Below are 19,911 nucleotides of genomic sequence, written 5' to 3' on the forward strand. Positions count from 1 at the left end.
GCCAGGCAGGGCAAAGTTCACTAGCCCACATGTGCACCGTCACTGACTATAGACAGGATCCAATGACATCATCAACCAGAGACGGAAGCTCAGAGGTCTTAGAGCAACACGTACAACTCAGTGAGAGTTTTGAACAGGAATAGACCAATGATTGTGAGAAGAAAACACTCCAGACAGAAGTTGCCTCAAACCACAGACCCTTCATTTCCCTCAGTCCAAAGCTTATCCATTAGGTGGTGGGAAAATCTGCCCCATTATGAGTGGTTTTAGGCAACTATTATGATAAAACAATGTTCCAGTGAAAGACTGAGCACCCCACCACTTTCAGTATCTGATGAATCTCTGCCCTGTTGCCTCAATAGTCAGGCAGACTTGCATGAAAAAGGTAAACAGAGTATTTCACAAGAATAGAGAATGGACACATCAGGATACACACCAACCCAAGACCAGAGTACAACTACTCAAAGAAACAGAATAGTGTAGTTGTTCACATATTTTAATGTATTCACATAACACACATTTATTGAAGTAATTATGGCCCAACCCCTCCAAAAATAGCCATCATTTGTTTCATAAATACTAACTAAACCTTTGTCCCCTCAACCCATGACTTCCTATAGTGGTCTCTCCAATCCCAACCACATCTTGTGAAACATGCCTTGTTATCTGGTCTTATCAGCAGCACTACAACACAGTTGTTCAGCAACAAAAAAGAGAAAAAAAAAGAGTCCTCAACATGGTCCATAGTTTCACAGTTCCTCTGTGATAAATCTATGAGGCAATGCTGTCCTGCTGTATCAGTGTCAGTGATCAGAGTCCAGGTTTATAGGCCTTTTAGGCCCTACTATACTACACCACCTGAGACTGTCTCACTAGCCACATAGATAAAGCCATGTCCACAAACAGGCTTTATCTCGATCCAATAGTCCATATAGGGAGTGCTACTGCAGAATAGATGGCTTGTAGCAGGGCTTGGTTTTGGCTGTTTAATGCACTGCACTGTATTCCGCTGTTGTAGACATGGGCCTGAACTTTACTCCAAAAGGCTCCAACCAACAGAGGGAGCGGATAATGTAAGAAATTGAAGTTAATTTGCTTGATGTGTTCTAGATTAATGTAATATTGTTTTGTAAATCTGGAGGGTCACATTTCCAGAAGCGTAGGTGGTTCGCCGCACCAAAACGTTTGGGTTCTTTAGGATCGTGGGAACAGTAGTTCTTGATCTTACAGTAGCATTCTAGACCATCCGCTCACAGACTCCATGCTCAGTGGGAATTGTAGTGTTATGCGTTTAGTTGTCCTTCTTCTCCGGGCTGGTCTGTCCCTCAGGTACAGTAGGCATGAAGAAAGTGGGGCTGAGGCGGCATCGGATGGCTAGGAGGATCGGTACAGCTACATACAGCCCGTTTAGAATCATAACGGTCGACCATTTGTCTGTTGGGACCCGGTATGTGAAGGGGGTTCGGGAGTGGAGTAATCCCCCGATATGGCACCACTGGGTCTGGGGAAGGGGAGGAGAAGGGTGGGTGTGAGGGGGTGTTAATGGAAGATGAATAATAGGAACAGAATAGAAACACAACAATTGTGTAAAAAATCATCAAAAATATAATTTGTATCACAGCTGCTTTGTCAAATCCCTGGTACATCACACTGCGTGTGAACTGCCATTGAAGCGACCAATATTCTTACCTGGGCTATGGCCCCAGCAAAGAAGATGGCCCAGTCCAGCATCCAGGTACAACCAGGGTTCCTCAGCCCGTATATGAATGCAGCCAGCAGAGGCAACGCATAGAACAAATACACCAGCATCTAGAGCAATCAAATAACAAGACACGTGTCGTTCGACATCAATACGGACGCAATGGCGACTACACTATCAAGCAGCATGGAACAGGAACAAATATGGATAGTACGCCATAACGGACAATGGAATGAAGATCTATGTGTGTTTTACTCATTCTATTTTCTACAACTCACCATGATCCCAGGAAAGACCACGGGGTCCTTGAGGTAAGGCTCAACTCACCGTGATCCTAGGGAAGACCACAGGGTCCTTGAGGTAAGGCTCAACTCACCGTGATCCTAGGGAAGACCACAGGGTCCTTGAGGTAAGGCTCATACTGGTAGATATAGGTGAAGCAGGTATCCAGAGGACAGTCAAGGGCCACCTGAGTGAGAGAGGAAGAGTGAATGAATGAATGAATGAATGAATGAATGAATGAATGAATGAATGAATGAATGAATGAATGGATGGATGGATGGATGGGTGGGTGGGTGGGTGGGTGGATGGATGGATTAATGGATCAATGAATGAACACATGAATCAATCAATCAAAGAATGATGTACAATTTTGTTGGCTAAAGAAGAAACACACTGGCTACATGGACCCTGTGATTCAGACTTAGGAAATGTACGCCTTTCCTACGAACGCCTTCGCACTTCTCAGTAATTGTTATTCAGACGTACCTTATGCTGGTGACTAACGGGCTTTGCAGACATGGTTCCCGTTAGGAAGATGGCGCCGACAGAGATGGTCGCCTCGTTTTGCATTCTTAGGAAACTATGTGGTATTTTGTTTTTTTATGTATTATTTCTTACATTGTTACCCCAGGAAATCTTAAGTCTTATTACATACAGCCGGGAGTAACTATTGGATATAAGAGCAACGTCAACTTACCAACATTGCGACCAGGAATACGACTTCCCGAAGCGGATCCTCTGTTTTGGACCACCTCACCCAATGTGGTATGGATCTGCTATTTCTTCACTTCTGAACCGGAACCCCAACAGAAGCTAGCCAGCTAGCTAGTAACCAGTTAGCCACTGCTAGCGGTCATCAGCTACCATTAGCCCGGACAACTCTCGCCAGTCTGCACAGCGCAACTCAAACCAGAGCAAATCGGACTTATTTTTCTCCATATCTCCGGATTCCTACCGCAAGCTCTGAACCTTTTCACCTGGATCATCGCAGCTGCTATCTGAGTGGCCACTCCTGGCTAACATCTCTGTCCCGAAGCAAGAACCAATTAGCCTGGAGCTAGCCTTGCTAGGCCCATATCCCGGCTAGCCGAAGAGATCCATCAGCCACTCCTTGGGCTACAATACATATTTTGCCAATCGGCCTGGACCCCCGCCGACCCATCACGACTGAACTACTGACGTAATTCACCCGAGGGAGTTTATCAACTGGCTCCTCCGTCGTGACGTCCCCTGAATGCCCATCTGCTAACCTGCTAGCCGCGGCCCGCTAGCTCTCTAGAGCATATTGGACTGTTAGCTTAAAAGGCCCATCGGACAAATTCTTTGGCCACTATACCTATTCTGCCAATTGGCTTGGATCCTTTAACCACACGAAGCCCTGCTGATCCATGACGACTGGTCTGCAGACATAACAGCACGAGAGGGCTACAACAGACTTTCTTCCGTTGTGCCATCCCTCTAAGGCCCTTCTGCTAGCTTGCTAGCCCCGGGCCGCTAGCTGCCTGAATCGCCGTGTCTCCGGCCCGAGCCACTCACTGGACCCCTATGATCACTCGGCTACGCATGCCTCTCCCTAATGTCAATATGCCTTGTCCATATCTGTCTTGGTTAGTAATTATTGTCTGCATTTGTCTGCACATTATGCCTTGAATCTATTCTACTGTGCCCAGAAACCTGCTCCTTTTACTCTCTGTTCCGAACGTACTAGACGACCAGTTCTTATATCCTTTAGCCATACCCTTATCCCACTCCCCTCTGTTCTTCTGGTGATGTGGAGGTCATTCCAGGCCCTGCAGTGCCTAGCTCCACTCTCATTCCCCAGGCGCTCTCATTTGTTGACGGTTCTGTAACCGTAAAAGGCTTGGTTTCATGCATGTTAACATTAGAAGCCTCCTCCCTAAGTTTGTTTTATTCACTGCCTTAGCACACTCTGCCAACCCGGATGTCCTAGCCGTGTCTGAATCCTGGTTTAGGAAGACCACCAATAACCATGAAATTTCCATCCCTAACTATAACATTTTCCGACAAGATAGAACTGCCAAAGGGGGCGGAGTTGCAATCTACTGCAGAGACAGCCTGCAGAGTTCTGTCTTACTATCCAGGTCTGTGCCCAAACAATTTGTGCTCCTACTTTTAAAAATCCACCTTTCCAGAAACAAGTCTGTCACCGTTGCCGCTTGCTATAGACCACCCTCTGCCCCCAGCTGTGCCCTCGACACCATATGTGAATTGATTGCCCCCTATCTTTCTTCAGAGCTCGTGCTTTTAGGTGACCTAAACTGGGACATGCTTAACTATCTAAGCTTGATACCCTCAATCTCACTCAAGTTATCAATGAACCTACCAGGTACAACCTCAAATCCGTAAACACGGGCACCCTCATAAATATCATCCTAACCAACCTGCCCTCCAAATACACCTCTGCTGTCTTCAACCAGGATCTCAGCGATCACTGCCTCATTGCCTGCATCCGTAATGGGTTTGCGGTCAAATGACCACTGCTCATCACTGTCAAACGCTCCCTAAAACACTTCAGCGAGCAGGCCTTTCCAATCGACCTGGCCCGGGTACCCTGGAAGGACATTGACCTCATTCCAGCAGTAGAGGATGCCTGGTTATTCTGTAAAAGTGCTTTCCTCACCATCTTAAATAAGCATTCCCCATTCAAAAAATGTAGAACCAGGAACAGATATAGCCCCTGGTTCACTTCAGACCTGACCACCCTTGACCAGCACAAAAACATCCTGTGACGTACTGCATTAGCTTCGAATAGCCCCCGCGATATGCAACTTTTTAGGCAAGTTAGGAACCAATATCAACAGGCAGTTAGGAAAGCAAAGGCTAGCTTTTTCAAACAGAAATTTGCATCCTGTAGCGCAAACTCCAAAAAGTTAATGGTAAAGTCCATGGAGAATAAGAGCAGCTCCTCCCAGCTGCCCACTGCACTGAGGCTAGGAAACACTGTCACCACCGATAAATCAGCGATAATTGAGAATTTCAATTATCATTTTTCTACGGCTGGCCATGCTTTCCACCTGGCTACCCCTACCCCGGTCAACAGCCCTGCAGCCCCCATAGTAACTTGCCCAAGCCTCCCACATGTCTCCTTCACCCAAATCCAGATAGCTGATGTTCTGAAAGAGCCGGAAAATCTGGAACCCTACAAATCAACAGGGCTAGAAAATCTGGTCCCTCTCTTTATAAAGTTATCCACCGAAAACGTTGCAACCCCTATTACTAGCCTGTTCAAACTCTCTTTCGTATAGTCTGAGAACCCAAAGATTGGAAAGCTGCCGCGGTCATCCCCCTCTTCAAAGGGGGAGACACTCTAGACCTAAACTGCTACAGACCTATATCTATCCTACCCTGCCTTTCTAAGGTCTCCGAAAGCCAAGTTAACAAACAAATCACCGTCCATTTCGAATCCCACCGTACCTTCTCCGCTGTGCAATCTGGTTTCCGAGCTGGCCATGGGTGCACCTCAGCCACGCTCAAGGTCCTAAACGATATCATAACCGCCATCGATAAGAGACAATACTGTGCAGCTGTATTCATCGACCTGGCCAAGACTTTTGACTCTGTCAATCATCACGTTCTTATCGGCTGACTCAACAGCCTTGGTTTCTCAAATGACTGCCTTGCCTGGTTCGCCAACTACTTCTCAGACAGAGTTCAGTGTGTTAAATCGGAGGGCCTTTTGTCCGAACCTCTGGCAGTCTTTATGGGGATGCCACAGGGTTCAATCCTCGGTCCGACTCTTTTCTCTGTATACATCAATAATGTTGCTCTTGCTGCTGGTGATTCTCTGATCCACCTCTACGCAGCCGACACCATTCTGTAAACTTCTGGCCCTTCTTTGGACACTGTGTTAACTAACCTCCAGTCGAGCTTCAATGCCATACAACTCTCCTTCCGTGGCCTCCAACCGCTCTTAAATGCAAGTAAAACTAAATGCATGCTCGTCAACCAATCGTTGCCCACAACTGCCAGCCCGCCCAGCATCACTACTCTGGACGGTTCTGATTTAGAATATGTGGACATCTACAAATACCTAGGTGTCTGGTTAGACTGTAAACTCTCCTTCCAGACTCACATTAAGGATCTCAAATCCAAAATTAAATCTAGAATCAGCTTCCTATTTTGCAACAAAGCATCCTTCACTCATGCTGCCAAACATACACTCGTAAAGCTGACCATCCACCGATCCTTGACTTCAGCGATGTCATTTACAAAATAGCCTCCAACACTCTACTCAGCAAATTGGATGCAGTCTATCACGGTGATATCCGTTTTGTCACCAAAGCCCCATATACTACCGGCCACTGCAACCTGTATGCTCTCGTTGGCTGGCCCTCGCTTCATATTCGTCGCCAAACCCACGGGCTCCAGGTCATCTATAAGCCTTTTCTAGGTAAAGCCCCACCTTATCTCAGCTCACTGGTCACCATATCAGCACCCACCCGTAGCACGCGCTCCAGCAGGTATATCTCACTGGTCACCCCCAAAGCCAATTCCTTCTTCAGCCGCCTTTCCTTCCAGTTCTCTGCTGCCAATGACTGGAACGAACTGCAAAAGTCACTGAAGCTGGAGACTCATATCTCCCTCACTAGCTTTAAGCACAAGCTGTCAAGCAGCTCACAGCTCATTGCACCTGTACATAGCCTATCTGTAAATAGCCCATCCAACTACCTCATCCCCATACTGTTATCTATTATTTAGATTTTTGCTTCTTTGCACCCCAGTATCTCTACCTGTACACTCATCTTCTGTACATCTATCACTCCAGTGTTTAATTGCTATATTGTAATTATTTCGCCACTATGGCCTATTTATTGCCTTACCTCCGGTATCCTACCTCATTTGCACACACTGTATATCAACTTTTTCTACTGTATTATTGATTGTATGTTTGTTTATTCCATGTGTAACTCTGTGTTGTTGTTTGTGCTGCACTGCTTTGCTTTATCTTGGCCAGGTCGCAGTTGTAAATGAACTTGTTCTCAACTAGCCTACCTGGTTAAGTAAAGATGAAATAAAAAAATAATAAAAAAAGTCTGACCACGACTCCATTTTTTTGCTCCCAGCCTGTAGACAGAAAATTAAACAGGAAACGCCCGTGCTCAGGTCTGTTCAATGCTGGTCCGACCAATCGGATTCCACGCTTCAAGATTGCTTCGATCGTGTGGACTGGGATATGTTCCGGATATTCTCAGACAACAACATTGATGTATACGCTGATTCGGTGAGCAAGTTTATTAGCAAGTGCATCGGTGATGTTGTACTCCACGGTGACTATTAAAACCTTCCCCAAACAGAAACCGTAGATTGATGGCAGCATTCGCGCAAAACTGAAAGCGCGAACCACTGCTTTTAATCATGGCAAGGCGACCGGAAACATGACCGAATACAAACAGTGTAGCTATTCCCTCCGCAAGGCAATCAAACATGCTAAGCTTCAGTATAGAGACAAAGTAGAGTCGCAATTCAAAGGCTCAGACATGATATGCATGTGGCAGGGTCTACAGTCAATCACGGATTATGAAAAGAAAACCAGCACCGTCATGTACACCGACGTCTTGCTCCCAGACACATTAAACAACTTCTTTGCTCACTTTGAGGACAATACAGTGCCACTGATACGGCCCGCTACCAAAACCTGCAGGCTCTCCTTCCCTGCGGCCAATGTGAGTAAGACATTTAAACGTGTTAACCCTCTTGCAAGGCTGCCGGCCACAGACGGCATCCCTAGCCGCGTCCTCAGAGCATGCGCAGACCAGCTGGGTGGTGTGTTTATGGACATATTCAATCAATCCCTATCCCAGTCTGCTGTTCCCACATGCTTCAAGAGGGCCACCATTGTTCCTGTTCCTAAGAAAGCTAATGTAAATGAGCTAAACGACTATCGCCCCGTAGCACTCACTTCCATCATCATGAAATGCTTTGAGAGACTAATCAATGATCATATCACCTCCACTTTACCTGACACCCTAGACCCACTCCAATTTTCTTACCGCCCCAATAGGTCCACAGACGACGCAATCGCAATCACACTGCACACTGCCCTAACCCATCTGGACAAGAGGAATACCTATGTAAGAATGCTGTTCATTGATTACAGTTCAGCATTTAACACCATAGTACCCTCCGAACTCATCATTAAGCTCGAGATCCTGGGTCTCAACCCCGGCCTGTGCAACTGGGTCCTGGACTTTCTGATGGGCCGCCCCCAGGTGGTGAGGGTAGCAAACAACATCTCCGCCCCACTGATCCTCAACACTGGGGCCCCACAAGGGTGTGTTCTCAGCCCTCTCCTGTATTCCCTGTTCACCTATGACTGCGTGGCCATGCACGCCTCCAACTCAATCATCAAGTTTACGACACTACAGTGGTAGGCTTGATTACCAACAACAGAAGATACGGCATACAAGGAGGAGGTGAGGGCCCTCGGAGTGTGGTGTCAGGAAAATAACCTCACACTCAACGTCAACAAAACAAAGGAGATGATCATGGACTTCAGGAAACAGCACAGGGAGCACCCCCCTATCCACATCGACGGGACAGTAGTGGAGAAGGTGGAACGTTTTAAGTTCCTCATACCCAACCTCAGGAGGCTGAAGAAATTTGGCTTGTCACCGAAAACACTCAAACTTTTACAGATTCATAATCGAGAGCATCCTGTTGGACTGTATCACTGCCTGGTACGGCAACTGCTCCACCCACAACCGTAAGACTCTCCAGAGGGTAGTGAGGTCTGCACAACACATCACCGGGGGCAAACTACCTGTCCTCCAGGACACCTACACCACCCAATGTCACAGGAAGGCCAAAAAGATCATCAAGGACAACAACCAACCAAGCCACTGCCTGTTCACCCCGCTATCACCCAGAAGGCGAGGTCAGTACAGGTGCATCAAAGCTGGGACCGAGAGACTGAAAAACAGCTTCTATCTCAAGGCCATCAGACTGTTAAACAGCCATCACTAACATTGAGTGGCTGCTGCCAACATACAGACTCAATCACTAGCCACTTTAATAATAAAAATTTGGATGTAATAAATGCATCACTAACCACTTTAAACAATGCCACTTTATATAATGTTTACATACCCTACATTACTCATCTCATATGTATATACTGTACTCTATACCATCTACTGCATCTTGCCTATGCCGTTCGGCCATCGCTCATCCATATATTTATATGTACATATTCTTATTCATTCCTTTACACTTGTGTGTGTATAAGGTAGTTGTTGTAAAATTTATAGATTACTTTTTAGATATTACTGCACGGTCGGAACTAGAAGCACAAGCATTTTGCTGCACTCGCATTAACATCTGGTAACCATGTGTATGTGACCATTTTTTTTAAATTTGATTTTATGTTATTTTTTGCCTGCACTGAATACATTTAATTCAACCACTGAAAACCTTCCCACTTGCTGGCCAACAAATTTACTCATAGATGTTTCCATTCAATAGTGTTTCAGTAAAAAATAAATAATATAGTGTATCTTCAATTAGAATTTTGGAGACAGGCACTAGAATACATGGAGAGAATGGGTTCAGAATACAGTGATTCATTAAAGAAAGCCATCTAAATATATACATACACGTCTTTGTTTCAGCACCAACTGGTAGATTTCTAAATATTTAGGCACATTTTGGGGTTAGGAAAGTATGAATCATTTAAAAAGAACAGATTTGGAGATCCTTTATGCACTAAATATATTGATTAATCAAAAATACAATGCTTTGATTCATCCTGAAAGTTGTCATATTATTAAACTGTTCAATCCATGAAATGTTGGAAGATTAGAAAAGTGTGCAATAGGGATTGAACCGTAGTCCAATAAATCTACCCTAATAATTCTCACTAATCATGGAACTGTATGAAAATGGTCCAGTCGTCATGAACCATATGCCAGGCTCCAGGTTTAAACTGCTACTTATGGTCTGTGTTCGTTAATGATTCAATTAGACTACCTGTTCCAAATTATTGCATAACTTGGAATACATTAGCCTAATATGATCCGCTATGGCTACCCACACAAACTCAACAGAGGAAAGAAAGGTCAACTAACGATGTAATGGAATGATGCAAAATGTAAGGAAACTAACACTAAAGTGGCAGATATAAATGTAAGGAAACTAACACTAAAGTGGCAGATATAAATGTAAGGAAACAAACACTTAAGTGGCAGATATAAATGTAAGGAAACAAACACTAAAGTGGCAGATATAATTGTAAGGAAACAAACACTAAAGTGGCAGATATAATTGTAAGGAAACAAACACTAAAGTGGCAGATATAATTGTAAGGAAACAAACACTAAAGTGGCAGATATAATTGTAAGGAAACAAACACTAAAGTGGCAGATATAATTGTAAGGAAACAAACACTAAAGTGGCAGATATAATTGTAAGGAAACAAACACTAAAGTGGCAGATATAAATGTAAGGAAACAAACACTAAAGTGGCAGATATAAATGTAAGGAAACAAACACTAAAGTGGCAGATATAAATGTAAGGAAACAAACACTAAAGTGGCAGATATAAATGTAAGGAAACAAACACTAAAGTGGCAGATATAAATGTAAGGAAACAAACACTAAAGTGGCAGATATAAATGTAAGGAAACAAACACTAAAGTGGCAGATATAATTGTAAGGAAACAAACACTAAAGTGGCAGATATAATTGTAAGGAAACAAACACTAAAGTGGCAGATATAAATGTAAGGAAACAAACACTAAAGTGGCAGATATAATTGTAAGGAAACAAACACTAAAGTGGCAGATATAAATGTAAGGAAACAAACACTAAAGTGGCAGATATAAATGCAAGGAAACTAACAGTAAAGTGGCAGATATAAATGTAAGGAAACTAACACTAAAGTGGCAGATATAAATGTAAGGAAACAAACACTAAAGTTGCAGATATAAATGTAAGGAAACTAACAGTAAAGTGGCAGATATAAATGTATGTGGGTATATCTAACTGATGGTGGCTACCAATAATGGATAATATTTAAGAAAATACATTCATTTTTTTCATACAGTTTCTAGACATCCTAAATCAACTCATACTGTCATTTGTGCATGGCTACAGAAGCTTATAGCTTGGGTCTCCAAATGTCATCCCTGCTGGTTATAAAGCCAGCATTTCATAAACTTCACTGTGGAAAAGGTGATATGTTGATATGTTTCAGTTTGCAGCCATATTACTGGTTTCACATTTGTCTCCATCGATCAGGTAAAATAGATCTAAAACTACTGTCATTTATATTTACAATCCACTTATCCAAATGGCTTACGTATGTACCTAGCTCTTATCAATAGCTCAGCCTCTTATCAGTTTGTAAATGACAGAGCATGGAGAATGGGGTTCTTTCTACCGGGAAAAAGAAAGTAGACGTTGTTCCACTTAGGACCGACAGGTTGCTCAACCTTATTGGTCGTTTCATCGCGCGTAAAGGTGGTGGCATTATGAGGGGAATTAAGTCAAGGTGAGAATACAGCGTATATGTAGACGAACCTCCGCCATATCTTCCTTTACTTGACCTCCCAGCAAACGAATAGGGTAAACAGCATTTTGATGAATCAAAAATACAGTGGTTTGATTCATCCTGACAGTTGTCATATTATTCAATTGTTCAATCCATGAAGTATTGGAAGGTGAGAAAAGTGTGCAACTCGGGTCGGAATCCCCCCATAGTGAAGTGAGTGGTTGGTCTGTTACTTACAGCGCCCCTGAAGACAGAGAAGGCCATGGCTCCCAGCAGTAGCAGAGACAGGATCAGGTCAACAGGCCTGTAGAGGAGACTTCTCTTCTGCGCTACTGCAATCTGAGGAATACAGACAAACACAACCTATGTCAGTCCAACTGGGGTACTTACTGTACGTTTCAGGTTCAGTACCAGTCAAACGTTTGGACACACCGACTCATTCTAGGGTTTTTTCTTTACTTTTACTATTTTCTACATTGTGGAATAATAGTGAAGACATCAAAACTATGAAACACATATGGAATCATGTTGTAACCAAAAAAGTGTTAAACAAAGAAAAAGAAAACACTACTAAAGGACACCAATAAGAAAAAGGGACTTGCTTGGGCCAAGAAACACGAGCAATGGAAATCTGTCCTTTGGTCTGATGAGTCCACATTTGAGATTTTTGGTTCCAACCGCCGTGTCTTTGTGAGACGCAGAGTAGTTGAAAGGATGATCTCCGCATGTGTGGTTCCCACCATGAAGCATGGAGGAGGAGGTGTGATGGTGTAGGGCTGCTTTGCTGGTGACACTGTGATTTATTTAGAATTCAAGGCACACTTAATCAGCATGGTTACCACAGCATTCTGCAGCGATACGCCATTCCATCTGGTATGCACTTAGTGGGAGTATCATTTGTTTTTCAACAGGACAATGACCCAGACAGAACACCTCCAGGTTGTGTAAGGGATATTTAACCAAGAATGAGAGTGTGTGGAGTGCTGCATCAGATGACCTGGCCTCCACAATCACCTGACCTCAACCCAATTGAGATGGTTTTGGATGAGTTGAACCACAGAGTGAAGGAAAAGCAGCCAACAGAAGCAAACAGAAGCCAACGGGGATGGACCTACCTGAATTTCTCCTTGTTTTCGTTGAGAAATGTTTTCTACGGTTTGTAGTAATGAATGTGTGTTTTGTGTGGGAGTGATTAGTGACTGCACCACGATGGTTAGTTGTTCTCTTAAAGTGAATTGATCATATTCAGTTCATGGATGAAACAAACATATCAGACCAGTCGAGTTAGCTTTACTGCACTGCTGTTCCATCTGTGTATCTCACCTTGTCTGCAGGAATGATTGGCAGCTCTCTCTCTCTACTGAAGAGCAGGATGGCTCCCCAGATGGGCAGCAACAGGAAGGGAGTGTTCCTCCAGAAGGCGGGATGAATGTTTGAACCATATTTACCTGCGTGAAGAGCCATGACAATATTAACATGTCTGTTCCTGATATACCTGTTTGCCACTATTGGCTGTGTTAGACTATACCAGAGAGTAACAGTAAAGGCACTTTCTTTGAAACACACTCACCGATGACTACTCCTGGGATGAAGACGATCTGGTGGGCGATGGACGACCCAGCCCAGAACAGCGCCAGGCTGCGATAGGACTTCCTTTATGAATAGGAAATAGATTTAACCATCTCGCCAAAAATCGTATTGCCACTATTGGTACTACTGTAGAATCACTGTAGCGAAGTGCCACTTACCCCCTGAACATGCGATGGATGATGATGAGGAAGAGGAGGAAGTGCAGGACTCCCTCCCAGTAATTCATCATCACAGCGTAGGCTGCGCTCAGATGGGGCTCCCCCTGACAGATCATCAGGTCATGTTTAATAGCTGATAGATTTCTTATAAAAAAAATAGTTTTCTACAAAGCGTTTTCCAAACCACATATCAATCAATAATCTAGTACAAATGACTAATTAATGAGGAAAAGGAAAGGACTAGTTAGTTAAACTAACCTTCTTCAGGTAGAAGCCCATGTAACCAGAGATGTAGCCATCCTGTTCCAAAGCATTGGTCAGGCCCACCAGACATGTGAAGGAAAACACAGCCAACACTACAAGAGAGAATGAGAGAGAGAGAGAGAGAGAGAGAGAGAGAGAGAGAGAGAGAGAGAGAGAGAGAGAGAGAGAGAGAGGAGAGGAGAGAGAGAGAGAGAGAGAGAGGCAGAGAGAGAGAGAGAGAGAGAGAGAGGAGAGAGAGAGAGAGGCAGGAGAGAGAGGCGAGAGAGAGAGAGGAGAGGAGAGAGGAGAGAGAGAGGCAGAGAGAGAGAGAGAGAGAGAGGAGAGAGATGAGAGAGAGACAGAGAGAGAGAGAGAGAGAGAGAGAGAGCGAGAGAGAGAGACAGAGAGAGAGAGAGAGAGAGAGAGAGCGAGAGAGAGAGAGAGAGAGAAGAGAGAGAGAGAGAGAGAGAGAGAAGAGGAGAGACAGAGCGGAGAGAGAGAGAGAGAGAGAGAGAGAGAGAGAGAGAGAGAGAGAGAAGACGAGAGAGAGAGAGAGAGAGAGAGAGAGAGAGAGAGAGAGAGAGAGAGAGAGAGACCTTTCTCATTCAGTTTCACTCACGCATTCTTTTCAATTATCTTCAACAACCCTTTATAATGAGAGGCGTGTGTGTGCTCACATACTACTACCACCTTTACGGTCTCTGACTACTACATACCATAAAACAAGGGGTCAATGTTTTCCCAGTGTTGCAATGCGAGAAGATGGAGGACAAGGAAAGACATGATGTAGGGTATAATGTACAGTACGGCAGCTCCTAGCGTCAACACCATTACAGGCCTGTGGAGGAGAGAGACACATGTATCAGTAATACAAACTCAGACACCTTATGAAACTACATAGGGAAAAACTCTGAGGCCTTTTTTCCTCTCCTCGGAGGTATCACCGATCTGAATGAATGACTGAACTAATGAATGACTAAGCCACTGAAGAATGATGCCCTAACTCTAGCTGCCGTCTATGAATGTGTAGCCTAGGAAAGACGTTTGACTGAAAAGTATGGATGGATCAGATGTTGTGTATCATGGTAAAAGTGTGTCATGATTACATTACACAAAATAAAATAGTGTGTGAGATGAACCCAACTTACTGTTTTATGACATTGTTCATAGTGTAGAGAACCGCAGGAGCCACAAGAGACAAAAGGAAAACACATATGTCCACAGGCAGCTGCATCTTTGTACCGTTGATTCATATAACACCTCAGCCAAAGTGAATAATCTGAACAGTGTACTGAAAAGGAACAGGAAAACTATATATCCAGAGTTTCAGTGGAGGATTATTGCTGCTGTCCACACCTTGTCTCCTGAATGGGGATTGTGATCACTCTTTTTACAAAGCTTTCATTGACCCTCGACATCAGCTGTTCGCTGCTTTGGTTCAAAGTTCACAAACTTCATGATTGCATTATTCTCGGAGTATCCTAGTCTATATAGCCTATAAACCTATAAATAGTTTTACGCAATGCGTAGGCTATGCACAGAGTGCGTTGTGCATAAAATACATTAATGCGTAAATTAATTACATTCCAGTTTTAAATAGTTGTCAAATGTATGTAGACTTTTCTGTCAAGGCTTTGACTTTTGGAACTATCGACAAAGAATGGATTACTGGAACATAGGCCTACATTAGACCTACATGTCATCATTGCCACCTTGTGGTATGTGGCAAAAAGATGTCGTTTTATTCTCTAAATAAAGGTGATGGTAACTGTGGTAGAGATCAATAACAATGTAGTCGAACAATGAACAAAAGTAAATGATGAACAAAAACAAACAATGAACGAAAATGTATTTCTCTAAATATACTAGACAAAAATATAAACACAAGAACTGAAATAAAAGATCCAAGAAATGTTACATACACACAGAAAATGTCATTCTTGAGAGAAATAAACATTTTGTGCATATGCACAATTTCTGGGATATTTTGTTTCAGTTCATGAAACATGGGACCAACACTTTACATGTTGCGTTTATATTTTTGTTCAGTGTAAATAAAAAACTGAACTCAATCCAAAATCAGCATTTGGCCTAAGGAAATACCTTGAGCATCAAGAGGCGTACACCCCTTTTCCCAGCGGGTTCTGTAACTTGATACCTATACCCCATTACCTGTTTAAAGAAGCTGAAGGCTATACACACGTGTAGATAACGCCACATAATATTCATAGGCCTTTCTCAATCAAACAGGTATACCATCTGAAATACGACAAATCTCATGAAATAATACGTTCACAAAATGACAAAACCCGCGGGAAAAGGGGTGCACACTTCTTGATTCATTGTAAATAGCTTAATTCTTGTGTGTTTTATTTCTAATGTTTTATTTTGTATTTTTCATATTTAACTCTGCATCGTTTGGAATTAGCTTGTACTTAAGCATTTTACTGTAAGGTCTACAACTGTTGATTTATTTTACTGTAAGGTCTACAACTGTTGATTTATTTTACTGTAAGGTCTACAACTGTTGATTTATTTTACTGTAAGGTCTACAACTGTTGATTTATTTTACTGTAAGGTCTACAACTGTTGATTTATTTTACTGTAAGGTCTACAACTGTTGATTTATTTTACTGTAAGGTCTACAAATCACTGATTTATCTGACTGATTGGAGTTACTATAAAATACTGTGCAATACATAAACTACAGACAGTGAATATTATCATCATCATCATCATCATCATCATCATCATCATCATCATCATCATCATCATCATCATTATTATTATTATTATTATTATTATTATTATTATGGACAGATAGCCTACTATAGGACACATTTCCAACATCATAATTTGTCTCTCTCACAGTGTATCTGTGTCTCATCGCAGAGAACCCTCTGTGCCAGTGAAAAGCAAGAATTCCTGTCATGCCAATATACCACGGCTAAGGGCTGTTCTTAAGCACGACGCTACGCAGAATGCCTGGACACAGCCCGTAGCTGTGGTATATTGACCATATTTCACAAATCCTTGAGGTGCGTTATTGCTATTAGAAACTGGTTACCAATGTAATCAGAGTAGTTAAAATAAATGTTTTGTCATACCGTGGTATAAATGAATGCACAAACTGTAAGAAATCATTTCCACGGCTGTCAGCCAATCAGCGTTCAGGGCTCAAACTACCCAGTTTATGAGAACAAACAGACAAAGATGACACATTCAGACAGGGTTGTGTACGGGACTTGGTTCATCAAACCACGGTTGAGATGCCCTCTTCAACATTAAACCAAATAAAAAATAATCTTCTCCCAAACTGATTAAACAAAATCAATATCTTGCCAGGACCCAGTCTTAAGCCAAGGCTCGTGACCCAAATGTAACCCATTAATTGTGGGTCTCAGCTACAGCCGGTTATCTCCCCTCCGTCTCCATGGAAAGAGGTGGTAATAGAGGATTACATACCGCAGCTTCAGAGAATTATGATCATGGTAAATGCAAAGGGAGGAGGAGGGAGAGAGAAGGAGGCGTAGAGAGAGAAAGGGGTCGGAGCAGACCAAGAGAGAAACGGATAGAGGGCAAGGGCAAGAGAGAGAGAGAGAGAGAGAGAGAGAGAGAGAGAGAGAGAGAGAGAGAGAGAGAGAGAGAGAGAGAAAGAGAGAGAGAGAGAGAGAAAGAGAGAGAGAGAGAGAGAAAGAGAGAGAGAGAGACAGAGAGAGACAGAGAGAGACAGAGAGAGAGAGAGAGTGTTCAGTCAGATCGAGGAAAGACAAACACACACACACTCTCTTGCTGCATGCGCTAACCACACATACATTCCTATATCTAAGGGCAGAGCACCCAGACGCTGTGGCACCATGTTGCACCCCATTATGATAGGCATTGTGACCTTCAACACCTCCTTGACCATCATCTACTGGACCTTTCTCCTGGGAGGGACCTTCTTTGACATGATGTCTCAAGAAGAAGACAAGCCCAAGAAGCTTAGTGAGGTCACCCCCGCTTGAGCCTGCGCCGCCATGGAACCCACTACCTACCTGTGAATTCACTACGACAACCACCGACAGCTTACTAGGCCTATAGGCAGCTTGTATCGCTTTACACATTTTTATATTTAAAAAAAAGAAAATCTGAATTCCATTGGGAATCCTGTTTTTGCTTCTCTTTCTGCCGTTTTCCACTTGTTTCACATCCGTAGAGAACCGTGTCATCTGGATCAATCTGGAATCATTCTAAACAGGTACAGTAGGCTATATCTCCAGTATGATCATCTCTCATTTCAAGTAGCCTGAAGATTGTTCCTTTATTTTCTATGATCTAACATTTCTCTCATAGGTTTACGTCATTAACACATTGGTCAGATGACTTAATTATAAGGTCACACAGGGGTTGAGTTGTTGTTCTCATCGGCTTAAACTGCAGATTATCACTTATCATGTAAGTCTATAGCTCTAATGCCTGTCCCAGACAGGTGTTGCATATCATTTTCACAAGCTAATAACACCCCGCTTGCGTTTCTGTGTGGCTTCTGTTTATTGGCTTAGTTACAGTATCAAATCCTGTCAAGGATTCCAGGAGGGGGTAAAGTACATAACTTTAGTACCTGAAGAGGACTGGGAGTCAGAAAAGATCCAGACCACTTCAGGCTAACATAATTTCTCCATCCTATTTTCATCCGTCTTAACTTCACCCCAAGCTCTACTCAACTCAAAATTTATTGGTCACACACGTGGTTAGCATCCCTCATCCCTCTCTTTCTCCTGATAGTTACCCCTTTCTTCTTTGTCCCAAACTCCCAAACCTCAACCCTTTCCCCCCTCATCCCTCTCCCCTGGCAACTGCCCCCACCCCACAACTACCCTCCACCACCATGGGGCTCCATCCCATCATGATTTTCATTGTCTCCTTCAACATCTTACTCACCATCACAGAGTGGACTTGGATCTTGTCCAGGATCCTCAGGGTTGAAGATGAAGATGTCTCTCCAGAATGACAAAGAAACATAACTCGACCTTCTTAAGCTCTAGTCCCAACTCCACTGAGTAGAAAAAACATTTTCCTAATAGTGTACTCCCTGTGTCTGTCTTCATGGTTGCTTCCAGGATTCCATGCTTGCTTTGATTTACAGAGCAATTCTGCATGCTTCAAGGTAAGAATGGCGTGAATTTGTTAGGAGAACTGACGTTAAGTTCAGGGAAAGACAACTAATCTGAGTTGTTGCTACTTCTCCTTTTCTCTCTGTATTCTGTATTCTGTATTCTGTATTTTGAATAGAATGTGTTGTAATAGTACAAAATGAAACCGTTGTTAGGGTGTGGTTTGTGTGGATTGGCCCAATTAGTCACCAAATCCTGTCAAGGATTACAGCAGGGCAGCCATGGGCGGCTAGTCACTGAGTAGACTGACTAGCGGTTAGTCACTGAGTAGACTGACTAGCGGTTAGTCACTGAGTAGACTGACTAGCGGCTAGTCACTGAGTAGGCGTTTGTGTTTCAGGAGGAGAAAAGATCAAGTCTCCACCTAATATTTTCATCATTTTCTTTCACCCCTCTTTTCCAAGACTACATCACGTCATCCCTTTTTCTTTCACCTCTTCACTTCTCTCTCCGTCACCCACCGCCACCATGGCGCCACCTTTCATTCCTTCCTTGCTTGTGAGGTGGTCTGCGACCTCATCACCACCATCATAGAGTGGATATGGATGCTGTCTGTAATTCTCAAGGTTGACAAAAATGAAAATGATGTTTCTCCAGTCTGAAAAAACAAACAGCACACTTCAACAACAAGAAAAACTCTGGAATTCTGAAACCATAGCATTCTTGTTGGCACTACAGTAAATGTCCTGGTGGAGGTGGACATTCCTGTTACAGAGTGTTTGTTGCTACTTCTCCTGTGTGTGTTGGCCTAGTTACAATGTGTTACCAGCAGGGCAGGCGTAGGGGGTGATCCAGAGTGGACCGATTCTTCGAGGAGGAGTGTCGACTAGAGAAAACATCTGAAACATTTCTCCATCCCCTCTCTTTCAAGAATTACACATTTTGCTGGCATTGCTCTCATCATTTCATCTCTCTTTGCTCCACCTCTTCATTTCTCTCTCCTGAGAGTTTCTTCCATCCCACTACGGCCACCCTTCCTCTGCCACCATGGTGATGATCGCTCCCTTCATGGCCATTCAGGTCACCCTCAACATCCTTATCACCATCATATGGTGGGCCTGGATACTGTCTAGAGTCATGAGACAAAAGGAAGATGATGTCCCTCAGTTCTGACAATGGAAACAACTCTAATCTTAACCCTGCCTGCTAGACCAACGTACCGATAGGACGTGCCACTTCAAAAACTCTGACCTGAAACGTAGCATTCTTGTTGGCACTGAGTAGAGACACATGCAAATAGAGAAGTCAGCATGGTTCATTGTGATGGCCCTAACA

The 19,911-nt window shown here is 43.4% G+C and overlaps 1 protein-coding gene across 1 annotated transcript; it reads right to left on the minus strand.

Moving 5' to 3' along the window:
- Window positions 1-745: 745 nt before the first annotated feature.
- LOC129813684 (transmembrane 6 superfamily member 2-like) lies at window positions 746-14,890 on the minus strand. Its single transcript, XM_055866090.1, has 10 exons — window positions 14,629-14,890; window positions 14,197-14,318; window positions 13,496-13,593; window positions 13,238-13,341; window positions 13,060-13,142; window positions 12,813-12,937; window positions 11,727-11,828; window positions 2,076-2,168; window positions 1,690-1,809; window positions 746-1,501 (listed from the first exon to the last, which is right to left on the minus strand). Exons 1-10 carry the CDS (start codon window positions 14,712-14,714, stop codon window positions 1,292-1,294), a joined length of 1,143 nt encoding a protein of 380 aa, XP_055722065.1. The 5' UTR covers window positions 14,715-14,890; the 3' UTR covers window positions 746-1,291.
- Between the last annotated feature and the right edge of the window lie 5,021 nt (window positions 14,891-19,911).

Source organism: Salvelinus fontinalis, chromosome 17, assembly GCF_029448725.1.
Source record: "Salvelinus fontinalis isolate EN_2023a chromosome 17, ASM2944872v1, whole genome shotgun sequence".
Lineage (NCBI taxonomy): Eukaryota > Metazoa > Chordata > Actinopteri > Salmoniformes > Salmonidae > Salvelinus > Salvelinus fontinalis.

What these genes read in the sequence shown, in the direction of transcription:
- LOC129813684 (XM_055866090.1), bottom strand. Translation starts at nt 14,714, where the DNA reads ATGCAGCTGCCTGTGGACATATGTGTTTTCCTTTTGTCTCTTGTGGCT. An exon ending in ATGAACAATGTCATAAAACA is followed by an intron (nt 14,319 to 14,628) that starts GTAAGTTGGGTT and finishes TCTCCTCCACAG; the next exon opens with GCCTGTAATGGTGTTGACGC. An exon ending in TTGCTGGGGCCATAGCCCAG is followed by an intron (nt 1,502 to 1,689) that starts GTAAGAATATTG and finishes CCCCTTCCCCAG; the next exon opens with ACCCAGTGGTGCCATATCGG.